Source organism: Monodelphis domestica, chromosome 2 (genome assembly GCF_027887165.1).
Source record: "Monodelphis domestica isolate mMonDom1 chromosome 2, mMonDom1.pri, whole genome shotgun sequence".
NCBI classification, from domain to species: Eukaryota; Metazoa; Chordata; class Mammalia; order Didelphimorphia; family Didelphidae; genus Monodelphis; species Monodelphis domestica.
This window is the reverse complement of record NC_077228.1, coordinates 135595100-135610944: the sequence shown is the minus strand read 5'-3', so window position 1 is coordinate 135610944 and position 15845 is coordinate 135595100. Positions and strand designations below refer to the sequence as shown.

Genomic DNA, 15845 nt, shown 5'->3' with positions numbered 1-15845 from the left:
TTCAATTGTTTTCTCTAAAAAATTTAACTAGTGCTAGAATTAGGATTACATATTTCTCTGAATTGAAAAATTCAGTGTAATTATTTTATAAGGTTTTTATATACTAACTTCAAGGTATAATATTTTTTACTCACCTTAACCAGAACAATGGCAGAGGGATTATCCTCAAAGACTTTTCCTTTTTGGAGGGCAGTTGCATCTTCACAAAGGTTCCGAATTTGAAGCAAACATCCTTGAAATAACTTATCAGCCAAAAAAAGGTGCTTGTTCAATATCAATCTGGAAGTTTAGAAATTATCTCAAAACTCAATTATTAAAATAGTTAATTATTGGGGTAGTTGGATGGCTAAGTGGATTGAGACCCAAGCCTAGAGATGAAAGGTTCTGGGTTCAAATATGGTCTTACACATTTCCTAGCTGTATCACTTTGGGTAAGTCATTTAACTCCCATTGCTTAACTCTTATAGCTCTTCTGTCTAGAAATCAGTACACAGCATTGTGTACTGATTCTAAGACAGAAGGTAAGGGTTTAAAAAATAATGATAATTTCATCAATTTCTGAGTCAGCTAGAATAATTTACTTTATGAGTTTTGAGCTAAAATTTAAAGTGATATTATTATTCTCTACCACTTTAAGATCTTCAGTGGCTTTTAGCTTTTTGCTTTTAGGACTCTACAGGCAAACAGATTTCTCTATGAGGAATGTAATTCTGTTTTCCTAAAGGGTATATATCTATATGTAGATATATAGGTAGGGGTGCTCTGCCAAAATATTCTATCTGAAATACTAGGGAGTAGGGATCAATAAGAATTGCTAAAACCATCCTTGGTTTACACCACCATTCAAATAAAACACAACTATTTAATTACAAAATATATATTTTTATTGAATGTTTTCCATGAGTGCTGGGTAAGATGAAATAAAAGAAACAAAAAAGTTAGCCATGACATAGGGCATGGTCCCTAGCTTCTTAGAGCTTGTAGTTAGTGAGTAGGGAGTGGGGAGGGGGAAAGAATATCAATAAAACATATGGAAGAAATGTATGAGTCTAATTACATTCATGATTTTAGTGAACAAGACATAGTGTAAGGAAAAGTTAAAGACTGAGTATTATATGCCATCTGAGAGGGAAAATTTCACTTTCATCAAGAGATATGATGAAAGCTTTACAATGGAGGGGAAATATATGTTGAACTTTGAAGGACAAGCAGGAATTCAACAATTAAAAATGTTTTCAAGACATAGTTCAGGAAGCCTATGGCACCCCCCGTGGGCAGAGTAGAAGAAATAAATCAATTATATAGTAGAGAGGTACCAGAATATGAATGCTACTGGATTCCAAACAAAGGTGAAAGAGAAATAATGAAAAGTAAGAGATATCTTCTCTTTTCTATTCACACATAGAATATAGTCAGAAATACTAAAGTCAAAAAAGAGGAGGAAGAAAATGGTACTAGATTTTGGCCATGTTGACTTTAAGATGCCAATGGATTATCCAGGAAGAAATGTCTGATGGGCGGTTAAGATGCAGGTCTGGAGCCATTGATTTGAAAGTCATCTGAGTAAGAGAGGTAGCTAGAACCATAGGATATTGCCAAAGTAGTGAAAAGGGAAGAAAAAGCAAAACTTGAGAAACGTCCACATTAAAGAGTTAAGGGAGGAGCTTATGAAGAAGACAGAGGACTAGTTAGAGAGTAATGAAATTCAAGAGAATATTGCAGCTCTAGAGCCTAAGGAGAAAGTATCCTTCCAGAAGGAGGGAAGAGTCAGATGTCAAATATTATAGTGAAGGAAAGAAAGATGAGGACTGATGAAGTTCATTAGACTTGATTACAAAGAAAGTCATGGATGTACTTTGAGAGGGTAATATAGTAACAGCTTAGTAAATGCTTTTTAATTCTGTTAGCTACTCATGGTCTGGAGAATAGGCAAAATGGTTGAAGAGTCTCAAGATCATAAACTAGGAGGTTTGGTGAAGGAATTGGAGATGTTTAGTCTGGAGAAGAGAAAACTTCATTGTCTTTAATAAATGAAAGGCTGTCTTACCCACAAAAGACATATTAAATGTGTTCTTAAAGTGTGTAAGTTGAAAGGGGAAAAATTAGATTTGATGTCAAAGAAAACTGATTAAAAATTAGAGCTTTTCCTAAGTACAAGTTTCTTTGGGCTCTTCTAATTGGAGTTCTTCAGACAAGTGTTGAACAGCTATTTACCTGTGAGGCACACTAGAAGTATTCTTGTCTATGTATAGTTTGGGAGAGATAACTTCTAAAAGACCCTCAAACTCTGAGATTGTTATTCTTGGGAATGCCTTCATGTATACTAAATTTTAAGGAAAATTCATATCATTTCTTTGCCCTTTCCAATGAAAAGTAAATGAGATGAATGGATTGAGCTTATTTCAAAAGAAAATTCAATTTAGTATAAGAAAAGATTTCTCAATTATAGGGTGACTACTACCAAATTAAATTATTAGGGAAGAGTACAGACTCTCTAATCATGGAAACATTTCCAAATGAGATCAACAATCCTGGATCGTTTTAGTGTTTATCCACTCTTCTGAAAGCACAGATCTGGGCCAAAGATCAAGGGAAAATTATGGTTCTTTGTAGATCTATGATAAGGAGTTTAAGAATATTCTATAATGTTCCAAGAAAAGCAATATGAATTAACAATCAATGGTTTAAAAACACTGAGCTATAGGCACATAAAGGTAATAGACTGAATCACTTTCCAACGTCCTTTTTTAATTCTATGAATGTATTAAATCATTTACATCTGTTTCAATGTTACAGTTAAAAATGTGTTTTCCTTTGGAAATTTTCACAAACATCATTTCTATGAATATTTACTTGTTATTCTCTCTTTTATTTCTTTTAACATTCTTCTTCCAGATGTCAAATGATTTTCTTATCCTGAAAGAAGAAATATATGTTAGGAAGAACGGCCAAGAGTGACATCTTATGCTTCTCTGGTGGGAGGCCTATTAATATTTGTAAATACCCTAGACTAGCTTCCTATTCATCTATTCAAATGTTGCTATCTCCGAGTTCCAGTAACTAAAAACTCTTATAATGACCTTTAATACTACATAGTCAAATAGAGGACAATTTTTCCCTATGAATATACTTTGAAACTAGTTTTGAAAATATATAATTATGCTTATAATTTTCATTATATCATATGCTCTATTGGTATAAGCTTAAATATCCAATAGTCCTGGTATTATATTTTATAACATTTATTAAAAATAACTAAAATTAAAAGCTGGAACAAAAAGGGTACTAACTTAGCCATGGCCACAAGAGAAGTGAGAAAGGGGGCAGAGTTTCAGCCAACCATATACAAAATGTGACTATATAACACAGTGGAGAGAGGAGAGGAATTCTAGGAAATACAAAAGGAATTCTGGGGAACGTAGTTCAAAGGTAGACAATTTCCACTTATATAATGACTTGTTAATTTTATGAGAGTTAAAGCATAGTTTTTCAAGAGATAATTGTGCTCCAGTCTTTATATCACTCTAATACCATCAATTTTTTTTTTTAGTTTTTAAAACATTATTTTATTTGGTCATTTTCATACATTGTTCATTGGAAAAAGATCATTTTCTTTTCCTCCCCAGAAACCCTTCCCCCGACCCCCTGCCACCCTTCCCTAGCCTATGTGCAATTCATCTGGGTATCACATGTGTCCTTGCTCTGAACCCATTTCCTTGTTGTTGGTATTTGCATTAGGTTGCTCATTTAGCGTCTCTCCTCGATCATGTCCCCTCCACCCCTGTAGTCAAGCAGTTGCTTTTCCTCTATGTTTTTACTCCCTCAGTTTGTCCTCTGTTTGAGTAGAGTTGTTTTTGTTTTTTTTTTTCTCGTAGATTGCTGCAGGTTGTTCAGGGACATTGTAAAGCCATTACTGGAGAAGTCCATTACGTTCTCTTGTACCACAGTGTATTAGTCTCTGTGTACAATGTTCTCCTCGTTCTGCTCCTCTCACTCTGCATCACTTCCTGGAGGTTGTTCCAGTCTCCATGGAATTCCTCCACTTTATTATTCCTTTTAGCACAATAGTATTCCATCACCAACATATACCACAATTTGTTCAGCCATTCTTCAATTGAAGGGCATCCCCTCATTTTCCAATTTTTGGCTACCACAAAGAGCGCAGCTATGAATATTCTTGTACACGTCTTTTTCCTTATTATCTCTTTGGGGTACAAACCCAGAAGTGCTATGGCTAGATCAAAGGGCAGACAGTCTTTTATCGCCCTTTGGGCATAGTTCGAAATTGCCCTCCAGAATGGTTCAAGCAATTCACAACTCCACCAGCAATGAATTAATGTCCTGACTTTGCCACATCCCCTCCAGCATTCATTACTTTCCTTTGCTGTCATGTTGGCCAATCTGCTAGGTGTGAGGTAATATCTCAGAGTTGCTTTGATTTGCATCTCTCTGATTATAAGAGATCTAGAACACTTTTTCATGTGCTTATTAATAGTCTTGATTTCTTGAACTGAAAATTGCCTATTCATGTCCCTTGCCCATTTTTCAGTTGGAGAATGGCTTCATTTTTTGTACAGCTGGTTTAGCTCTTTATAGATTTGAGTAATTAGACCTTTGTCAGAGGTTTTAGTTATGAAGATTGTTTCCCAATTTGTTGCTTTCCTTCTAATTTTAGTTACATTGGTTTTGTTTGTACAAAAACTTTTTAATTTGATGTAGTCAAAATTATTTATTTTGCATTTTGTGACTCTTTTTAAGTCTTGCTTGGTTTTAAAATATTTCTCTTCCCAAAGGTCTGACATGTATACTATTCTGTGTTCACCTAATTTACTTATGGTTTCCTTCTTTATATTCAAGTCATTCGCCCATTCTGAGTTTATCTTGGTGTAGGGTGTGAGGTGTTGATCCAAACCTAATCTCTCCCACACTGTCTTCCAATTTTCCCAGCATTTTTATCAAATACTGGATTTTTGTCCCAAAAGCTGTGGTCTTTGGGTTTGTCAAAGACTGTCTTACTGAGGTCATTTACCCCAAGTCTATTCTACTGATTGTCCTTTCTGTCTCTTAGCCAGTACCAAATTGTTTTGATGACCCCTGCTTTGTAATATAGTTTGAGATCTGGGACTGCAAGGCCACCTTCCTTTGTATTTTTTTTTCATTATTTCCCTGGATATCCTTGATCCTTTATTCTTCCAAATGAACTTTGTTATGGTTTTCTCTAATTCAGTAAAATAGTTTTTTGGTAGTTCAATGGGTATGGCACTAAATAGATATATAAGTTTGTGTAGGATGGTCATTTTTATTATGTTAGCTCGTCCCACCCATGAGCAATCAATATTTTTCCAATTGTTTGGATCTAGTTTTAATTGTGTGGAGAGTGTTTTGTAGTTGTGTTAATATAGTTCCTGTGTTTGTCTCAGCAGATAGATTCCTAAGTATTTTATATTGTCTAGTGTGATTTTAAATGGAATTTCTCTTTCTAATTCTTGCTGCTGAACTGGGTTGGAGATATATAGAAATGCTGATGACTTATGTGGGTTTATTTTGTATCCAGCAACTTTGCTAAAGTTGTTGATTATTTCAATTAGCTTTTTGGTTGATTCCCTAGGATTCTTTAAGTAAATCATCATATCATCTGCAAAGAGTGATAACTTAGTCTCCTCATTGCCAATTTTAATACCTTCAATTTCTTTTTCTTCTCTAATTGCTACTGCTAGTGTTTTTAGGACAATATTAAATAATAGAGGTGATAATGGGCATCCTTGTTTTACTCCTGATCTTATTGGAAAGGCTTCTAGTTTATCCCCATTGCAGATGATGTTTGCTGATGGTTTTAGATATATACTGTTTATTATTTTTAGGAAAGGCCCTTCTATTCCTATACTTTCTAGTGTTTTCAATAGGAATGGGTGTTGTATTTTGTCAAAGGCTTTTTCTGCATCTATTGAGATAAGCATGTGATTTTTGTCGGTTTGCTTGTTTATATAGTCAATTATGTGGATGGTTTTCCTAATATTGAACCATCCTTGCATTCCTGGTATGAATCCTACCTGATCCTAGTGGATAACCCTTGTGATGACTTGCTGGAGTCTTTTTGCTAGTATCCTATTTAAGATGTTTGCATCTATATCCATTAGGGAGATTGGCCTAAAGTTTTCTTTCTCTCTTTTTAACCTGCCTGGCTTTGGGATCAGTACCATGTTTGTGTCGTAAAAAGAATTTGGTAGAACCCCTTCTTGGCTTATTCTGTCAAATTGTTTGTATAGTATTGGGGTTAGCTGTTCTTTGAATGTTTGATAGAATTCATTTGTGAATCCATCTGGACCTGGGGATTTTTTCTTAGGGAGTTCTTTGATGGCTTGTTCAATTTCTTTTTCTGATATGGGGTTGTTTAGGTAATTTATTTCTTCTTCTTTTAGTCTAGGCAATTTATATTTTTGTAAGTATTCATCCATATCACCTAGATTGCCATATTTTTTTGCCATATAATTGGGCATAATACCATCAATTTTTAAAGATTAATACTTGTAAAGAGAGAGAGAAGCCAGATAAGTCCATAATAACAACTAGAAAAATAATTGATATAGTTATCATGAAAAATGTTTTGGACTTTACACTGAAACATAGGTTGATTTTTATTCAAAAAATTTGTAGCACTTTCAATAAATGCCATTTTGTAAAAACCTAAATCAGAAAAAGCTTGAAAGTTTTAAAAAAGTTTTTTAAAAAAATATTTCCTCAACTCCAGATTGATTCTATACTTGAGATCAAATTACCTCTATTCTTAGAATTAGAACAAAGCAACATGTGCTCCCTCACTTCCTATATGTTTGTCTAGTTTGTTACACCTTCCAGCAAAGAGATAATAATTTTCACTCTTTCCCCATAGTTGAGCTGCAAAATATTCTCTCTCTCTTTTTTTAACCCTTACTTTATGTCTCAGAATAGATACTAAGTATAGTTCTAAGGCAGAAAAGCGGTAAGGGCTGGGCAGTTGGGATTAAGCTACTTGCCCAGGGTCACAGAAGTAGGAATGAGTTGCCAAAGATTCTTAAAGAGCTACAAGTTATTTTAGTCAAAATACCTCCATTAATTATTCCACATACATGACAACCTATCTTATACCTTTGCCTTTTTACAAGTTCCCAACCATGGCTAGACTACAACTTCACACAGTTAATTTCTGAATGAAATAGAAATTTAACATTCCTGAATAAACAACCATTTGGAAATCCAGAATTTAGCATTAGGGCTAGGGTAATCCTTTCCATTTCTTTATAGATCAACAATAAACCCTGATGAAATACCCACTATGTATCAGGTCTGGGGAATCAAATATAATAATGAGACAGTATCTGTTCTTAAGGATCTTACATTTTCCTTAGTAAATACCACTTATATACAAGAGAAGCAAAGAAAAAATATACAAAATAAATGGGGGTGGGTGGGTGGGGAGGAAGGTGGTACATTATTGCATGCTTAAGACTTGAAAGGACTTAGGAATTCCAAGGGGCAGATGTAAGGGATAGCATTTCAAGCAGGAAGGATACAGCCTATGCAAAAGGAGAGAAAAGCAAGATATAAAATGGTATATATAAGGAAAGGGAAATAAGAAGTGTGGCTGGAATGTAGAATATGTAAAGGAGGGTGTTGTCTAATCAGCCTGGATAAAGGCTCCAGTGAGAGTCTGTAACTTACTCTACTGAGACCATCGGAGTCTCACAAGTGACAAAATTTACACTGCCAGTCAATGGCCAGAGAGTCCCAGATCCTCAGGCAAAACTTTATTTCCAGTCATTCAGTAAGAATGGTTCTCTGTTTTCTCAGCACAAGAAAGATAAGAAGTGATCAATTAGAAGAGAGCAATAAATTAGAAGAACCAACAAACTGATGGTGATGGAATCAATCAATCAATGTATTAAGCTTAATAAAGCAGGTATTGGGCTAAATGATGGAAGATTCAAGTACAAAGTATGAAAAAATCTTTTCTTACTATGAGTTGGCATTCTAAAAGGGGAATCAATGGGCACATTTAACTGTAAAAAGCATAAAGTCAGTAATATACACACACATACAAAGTAATCTAGTAGTTTGAGAGGAGAAGTACTAACAGTTGGCAAATTGGAAAAGACTCCCTACAAAGTATAGGACTTGAGCTAAATCTTAAAGCAAGGCTTTCGACACTATTGATCATTGCCTTGTCCTGGCTTCTCTCTTCTCTCTTGGTTTTTGTGACACTGCTCTCTCCTGGTTCTCCTACCTGTCTTACAATTCCTTCTCTTCCTCCTCTGCTGGGTGTTATCCAGGGTGTGTCTCAAAGGGCTCTATCCTGGACCCTCTTCTCTTTTCCCTCTATTATTTCACTTTGTGATCTTATCAGCTCCCATGAATTCAGGTATCCTCTCTGCAGATAAACCCTAGTTCCAACCTCTAAATCTCTAGTCTTTAATCTCCAACTATCCACTAGATATCTTGAATTGAAAATTCTGTTAACATCTTAAACTCAATTATTTCTAAAACAGAATTCATTATCTTTCCTCCCAAACCCTCCCCTCTTCCTAAATTCCTTATTGGTACCATCTTCCTCTTCATCACCAAGGCTCACAAGCTGGATGTCGCTCTTGACTCTCTCACCCTCCCCGAATCTCTGTTGCTAATTCTGTCTTCAAAACATCTCTAATACAAACCCCTTTTCTCTACAGTATTGCTACCCTAGGACAGGTTCTCATCACCACACACCAGAACTATTGAAATATAATACAACAAAAATATAAAATCCTCTGCTTGGCATTTTAAAAAAGCCATTACTTTCCATATAGTGGTATGGCCTAAGCAATGGAGGTTAAGTAACTTGCTTAGGGAAGTTGGGAAATAGGACGCTGGGAAATGTCTGAGGACACATTTGAACCCAGAACCTCCTGCCTCTAAGACCTCACTTTCAATCTACTGGGTCACTTAGCTGCCCCCTCTATTTGGCTTTTATAACCTTCATAACCTGGCCCTTTCCTTTCTTTCTAGCCTTTTTTTTAACCTTTTATCTTCAGATATTCTGTGATCCAGTGACAATGGCCTTTTTGGTATTCCTCAAGCAAGACAATTAATCTCTCTCCTTTGTGCATTTGTACTGGCTAGCCCTCATGCCTGGAATGTTTTCTTTCCTCAATTCTGCTTCTTAATTTTTCTGGCTTCTTTGAAGTCTCAGCAAAAGTTCCACCTTATGTAAGAAGTCTTTCCCAGTCTTCTTTAATATTAGGACCTTCCCTCCAGAGATTATCTCCAGTTTATTCTGTAGGCGTATCATTTGTACTTAGTTGTTTGCATGTGGTCTCCCCAGGGGATTATGATCTTATTGAAAGCAGAGACTTTTTTTGTTTTTGTTTTTGTTTTTGTTTTCCAACACTTGGCACAATGCCTGGCATATAGTAAGGGCTTAATAAGCATTTGCTGATTTGAGCTGATTCTATGAACAGAGGTAAAGTGCATTTCAGACTTTTGCGGGAGGTTGGGGGTGGGAGAGAAATAAAAACACTTTAAGACTAGATAAAAACCTAAAAAGCACAGTAAATGCTTAATAAAGTTTGTTGATTTGACTTGACTGTGAACAAAAGTAAAGATAGAGAACATTTAGAACAGGGAAGAAGTAAAAATATTTTAATATTAAATAAAATCCTCAAAAGCAGCATATTTTGTACATATTTGGCAGAGATAAATGGTCCTGTACACCTAATATTTTCAGAGGATATTATATAAATATATATTAGCACAATAAAAAATCATGCTTTGTTTGAATAAGAAAAAGTATAATTTTAAAAATATTTCTAATAGAAGTAATTAAAATTTTCAGTGGTTAGAGGCAGAAACTTTAAATTATTTAGAAAATAAATCTATATTGATCAGCTGAAAAAGAATAGACAGGATCCAGCTCAAGTTTGGCCCTTTATCTCTTGTGTGAGGTTAAGCATGTTATTTTACAATTTTAGGACTCAATTTTCTTACCTATTAGGTGAGGAACATGCAATCTAGGGTCCTTTCTTTTTTGTAAATCCCATAACCCTATTCCACAGCAAACAGTAGGCAAAGGCTACTATGTTCAAATCTAGCTGTCCTGTCCTCAACATTTTCTAGGAACCTGAATTACTTTTCCTCAGTAAAGATTCTTTTATTTGTCTTACCGGAATTTGCTAAAGAAAGGAAATTTACGAAATGTAATGAAGTGATTTCTTTCCATAAGCCATTCCATGACAGGTATCATATCTACTTTTTCTTTCTTATCTATTCGAGTAACCTGAAAAAGAAAAAGAAAACTTCTGATTTTGCTAAAAGAAAAATAATAAAAGGAAAAGTACCTACTTGCATGGAAATGAGGAAATTATGAATTTATATAGCCATGAAAGTTTTATATAATTGTCAGTTCCAAGTCATCTCTTTTATTGTACTTGCCTAAAACTTTTAGTAAACATACTCTCCAGAAAATAGTAAACATAAAAAAAGCTTGCCTTCATTAATAAGTCATTCCAGGAACTAGCAATATATGGGCATTTACTTTATTTCCAATTGTTTGCCATTATAAGAAGGGTGTTGCTACAAATATTTTGGCATAATTGGGAACGTTCTTCTTATTGATATCTTACTTCGTATTGGAATCTCTGGTTCAAAGGGTATGGCATTGTAGTTGCTTTATGTGCATAATGCCAAATTGCTTTCCAAAATGGTTGTATCACTTCATAGTTCCACCAATAATATTACAAGTATGTTTATCATTCCATAATCCCATCAACATGATACTATTCTCTCAGTTTTGGGGGGTCATTTTTGCCAGTTTGCAAGATGTGAGTTGTTCTGTTTTGCATTTCTCTTATTATTAGTGATTTACAGCATTTTTAATGAGGTTGTCAATACTTTGCAATTCTTCTTTTAAGAACTGTTTGTTACTATCCTTTGACCACTTATTTGTTGGAGAATGGCCATTAATCGTATACATATTTATTAATTGTTTACATATCTTGGATATGAAACCCTTATCAGAGAAATTTAAATCAGATTCTTCCCATTTGATGTGTTACTTTATTATCCTATGTGTTCATTTTATTTGTGTACAAGTTTTTCAGTTTCATGAAATCAAAGTTTTTCTATTTTATCTTTTGTAGTTGTTTCACAACCATTAGAAAATGAAGGCTTTTTACATTAGAACAAAAATGGAAGCTATCCACCATAAGCCACTTTTGCTTCCCTTTTCCTACCTCACATTCTTTTAAAATTAACCTACACAGCACAGTGTTTGGCACATAATTAGTACTTACATGTATTATCTAACCCTATTGTTTTTATTTTAGTCTCTAATAAAGACTGCTTTCAAAGATCAGTCTTGTCATATGAACCTTGAATTTCATCCCTTCCTATTGTCTCTAGCAAGTTGTCATCAGTATAACCTTCACTCTCTTAATTTTCCATCTTTCACTATCTACTGGTTCTTTCCCTGACACCTACAAAAATATTAGTATCTCATCCATTCCTCAATTAATCCAACCCTTCTCAGCAGTTACTGCCTTCTCTCTCCTGTTAAGCTCCCTAAAAATATCTATATTCAGTTCTTTTCCTTCCTCTGCTCTCACTCTTCTGAACTCTACAATTGGACTTCCAATTTCATTCTACTGAAACTCTTTCTCCAAAATTATTGGTAATCTCTTAATTGCCAAATGAAGAGATTGAGAGACAACTCTGACTACCTTTCAATCCCCTTTTAAATTCTCTGCAACATTTGATGCTATTAATTATCTTTGTCTCCTGGACACATTCTCTAGGGTTTCAAAATACAGTTTTCTCTTGGTTTTTTCCTATTTGCCTGACAGATCATACTCAGTCTCTCTCTCTCTCTCTCTCTCTCTCTCTCTCTCTCTCTCTCTCTCTCTCTCTCTCTCTCTCCATTCTTCTCACACCTCCCACATAACACAGTCTAAGATTCATCGATACCACCCTGCTTGCTTCTCCTTTCATGTGACATTCCATCTGTGCCTTTGAACTGGGTCCCTTACCTAAGTAAAGCTCTATCTGCTCACCTTAGGAAGACAGGGACATCCCTTCCTTCAAGACTTGACTAAGATGACACCATAGACCCTCACCATTTTCCTGTCTATCTAATCCTCCTTCTCTGAAGCTACTTTCCACTTATTTTGCATGGATCTTATATACATAAATATATAATTTACCTGTCTTCTCCTTAAAGTCAATAACTGTTCTGAGATTTAACTTAAAAAAAACCCTTCTTATTAATAAATCCACAGTGCCTGGGAATTCTCAGTAGAGTGTCTAGCACACAAAAAGTATAACTGTCTGTTGACCAACTGATTAACAATAATTCTTTTCCATATGCTTCTTTTTTTTTTGCTAGAATTGTCTAAAAGGCACAGATTCATCAAATTCAACCATAGATATAATCTTTTCTTAAGCTGATTATGAATGCATTAATTGTCTAGAAGGATACATTACCTTTGAGACATATGAAGCTGTAATAACCCAATATTCTTGACGGGTTCTAGCATCATTTGCAGAAACCACTTGAATCTCATATGGGTTATAAAGAGCTCTGCAATCATCCCTATATCTGAGCAGTCCATATATATATTCTCCATCATCTGGAAGATCTTCTGTTTCCTATGAACAAAATAATTTTATCCTCATTTTGTCCAACTAAAAATAATCTAATTACAAACAGAAAACTAATTAAATCATTAAAAGTGACTTAATAGCAAAGATCCATGATTTGATCAGTATGAGTCCTCTCTCCATTAATACAGAGGGCAAGTCCTCTGTTTTTGTAAGTAATTATATGAATTCCTGTGACCAAAAAAATGTCAAACTCATTAAGCCTTTATGAAATAAATAGACTGACCACCATGCAAATATCTCTAAAAGACTAATTTCAAATTAGAAGCATTTCTCAATACATAGAATCAGCTAAACTATATTCTGCTGGCATATACTTCAAGAATCCAGGATCTCTTTCACACAATGGATGAAATCTTGCAGTAGGACTTTAGTGGAGGAAATGTGAAGAACCTAGGAAAACTAAATAGGGAAGAAATCTCAGATTTTCCAATGATGTTCAGTCAAAAAGAGGCAATGTGGCATAACACAAAGAAGTTAGGCAAGAACTGAATTAGAATCGCCCCTCTAACACCTACTAGCTATATGGTACTGGGGAAAATATTAAAACTTCTTTGACGCCTCAGTTTTTTTCACCTCTAAAACAGAAGTATGCTACAGTCAGATCCAAATAAGCTATTATTTGGAATGAATTTTACAAACCTTTATGTATTAAAGAAGTGCCAACAATTATCATGAGAGATTTTAAAAACTTTCTATGATCCTACTTATTTTGCACGTATACTGGTAAAATGCTTATAATGGTACAACTACATTGAATGCAGATGATTTGGGGCAAAATATTTTAGAAATACTTGCCATAATGCCAGGAAATTTTTATACTAACTTGAGATTTCTGTTGTCTTAGAATGTTATTACCAAACATCAAAATCATTTAAACACTAGTGGTAATGATGGTTCAATAACAAAATGTAAATAACATCTCTTTCAGTTCTACATCTATCATTCTAAATTTTTTATATTTAGATTTTAACACCTCTTCTTCTAGCTAATGATTAGATTTTGTCCTGTTTGGCAATTGAAAAAGTCTTCCTCATAATGTTAGTTATGCCCTTTGTTGATGTTCAAATGATAAAAATTAAAAATGGGTTTGACAAATATAAGAACTTAAAAAAATTATTGTGATCACCATTTATAAAATTAACTCTTAAGTCACAAGGCTATTAGCATCTTTAATAGCTTTATTACAGCAAGATGGAGATAGTAAAGGGGGAAATGTAGGAAGGTGATCAGGAGATTGTCTAGCCTACCACTCTAAGTCTGCTCCAAAGAAATCTAGCTCACCCCCCAACAAAGTTCCAATCTCTGGCCAGAGGACGGAGAGAGTCTCTACCACCAAAGCATAAGTCCTCCAACACAGAAGAGGTGCCACGCAGAAGAATCCAATGCAGAGATACCAACAAAGAGGTCCTCCCTCAGCAAGAGCCGCCAGTGCAGCAGAAGCAGAAGATCCTCAGCAGGAACCATCAGCACGGAAGAAGTAGAAGAGGTCCTCCCTCAGCAAAAGCCACAATCATAGCAGAAGCAGAAGTGACCTAGAATGCTCTCTGCTGGCTTTTATAAGCAGTTTTCTCTATGTCACTTCCTACCTTTCTAGTTCCTCCTTCCTTTTACTGTGGGCTGGTCTATCACATCTCAGGAACCAACCAAAGCCTCTCAATTTGCCTAACACTACCCAGGGGTCAGTGTTGGTGGGATCTGTACTGTCCTTTGAGGGGGTGAACTCTTGGATTCACAAGTTCCTGTCTGATTTAGTTAAAAGGGTGGAGCATTCCAAGTAATTGATTAAGTTAATATTTTAAAATTCCCTTTCACAAAGAGAATGATAAAAGTAAAATGCACCATATAAACACCATGTTTTATTGACATTATTATTATTATTATTATTATTGTTGTTGTTGTTGTTGTTGTTGTTATTATTATTATTATTATTATTGTGGTTGTTATTCCTGCCTTAGAGTTCTCCATGGTCTGAAAGCTAAGTCTATATTCATAAAAGCTATGCCAATTATAGTTCAAGCTCTACTATCTTCTACAAAACTGCAAAGACTCAGATTAGAGGCCTAGAGATTGTGTATTCACTGTCTAAGGAATAGTCAAGCTTGAGTTTGGAGGCAAATTGGCAACATCATGATGCATTTTTTTCAACAACTGCAAAATATAAATACTGTACACTGAGTATTGAGGGATGTGTGACATACATTGGCTCAAAGAATCAAATCCACACATTTTGACTTTAAATCCAATGTTCTGCCCATGATGCCCATTCCTCGTTGGATCATAGGGTCAACAAATTAGAAATATTTCACCTTGTTCATTTTATAGAAGAAACTGAGGCCTCAAAAGTTTAAAGGATTCCCTAAGGTAATAAAAATGGCAGAGCTAGCTCAGATCCTCTCACTCTAAATCTACTGCTCTTTTCACTTTAATATTCCGCCAACAATATTAATATATATATATATATATATATACATGCACATACATAGATATGTACAGCCAAATGTATAACTAAAATCGTTTCTCTAAAAGGCTCAACTGTAGTGTTAGTCTTTACCCTAGTATCACTTCCAAAATTAAATAAGTGATGATAATAGGGGTAAAAAGTAATAGGAAAAACCATTTTTCTAAGGAGGGATACCAATAATTAGACTTAAGGGGGGGGGGGGAGAGTCTTGGTAGATTGTGTTTCAAGGTCTTCTTCCAGGCTAACAGTAGAGAATTCAAAGAAGTAAAGCATATATGAAAAAAGGAGGGATTTGTTCAGCAGTTCTTAGGCCCAAGAAAGTCTGAAAAGGCACAAAATCTAAAAACTCAAGGGTCACAACTCCCAAATTCAGTTCATACCTTAACCTGAATGACCTTAGCATATATGAAAAAAGGAGGGATTTGTTCAGCTTTGGATTGCCTATAGTAGTGATGGGAAATCCACTAATTCCCAAGGAAGCCCATTCCACTTTCGAATAGTTCTAATGGCTAAGAAGGTTTTCCTTGCATTAAACCTAAATCTCTTTCACTGCAGTTTGTACCACTGCTTCAAGAGACAAGTAGAATAAGTAGAACAAAGATTGATATATTGTGTCCATTCAAAATCTCTAAATCTCTTCTCTAGGCTAAATATAACCAATTCCTTCTATTTATCATTCTATAGCAAGAACTCGAGGCACTTCCAAAAAATGTCATCT

At 34.8% G+C, this 15845-nt stretch overlaps 1 protein-coding gene across 3 annotated transcripts in view; it reads right to left on the bottom strand.

Annotated features, from left to right (window-relative positions):
• Window positions 1-15845, bottom strand: part of DNAH14 (dynein axonemal heavy chain 14) — a 433094-nt gene that overhangs the window by 375191 nt on the left and 42058 nt on the right. For all 3 annotated transcript variants that reach the window (XR_008916229.1, XM_056815999.1, XM_056816000.1), the window contains exons 7-10: window positions 12487-12651; window positions 10173-10285; window positions 2854-2916; window positions 135-279 (exon numbers count right to left, since the gene is read on the bottom strand). Coding sequence is in view for 2 of the 3 variants with exons in the window: in XM_056815999.1 (XP_056671977.1) it covers window positions 135-279; window positions 2854-2916; window positions 10173-10285; window positions 12487-12651 (486 nt within the window). In the remaining variant the exon portion in view is untranslated. The remainder of the gene's footprint in view (window positions 1-134; window positions 280-2853; window positions 2917-10172; window positions 10286-12486; window positions 12652-15845) is intronic.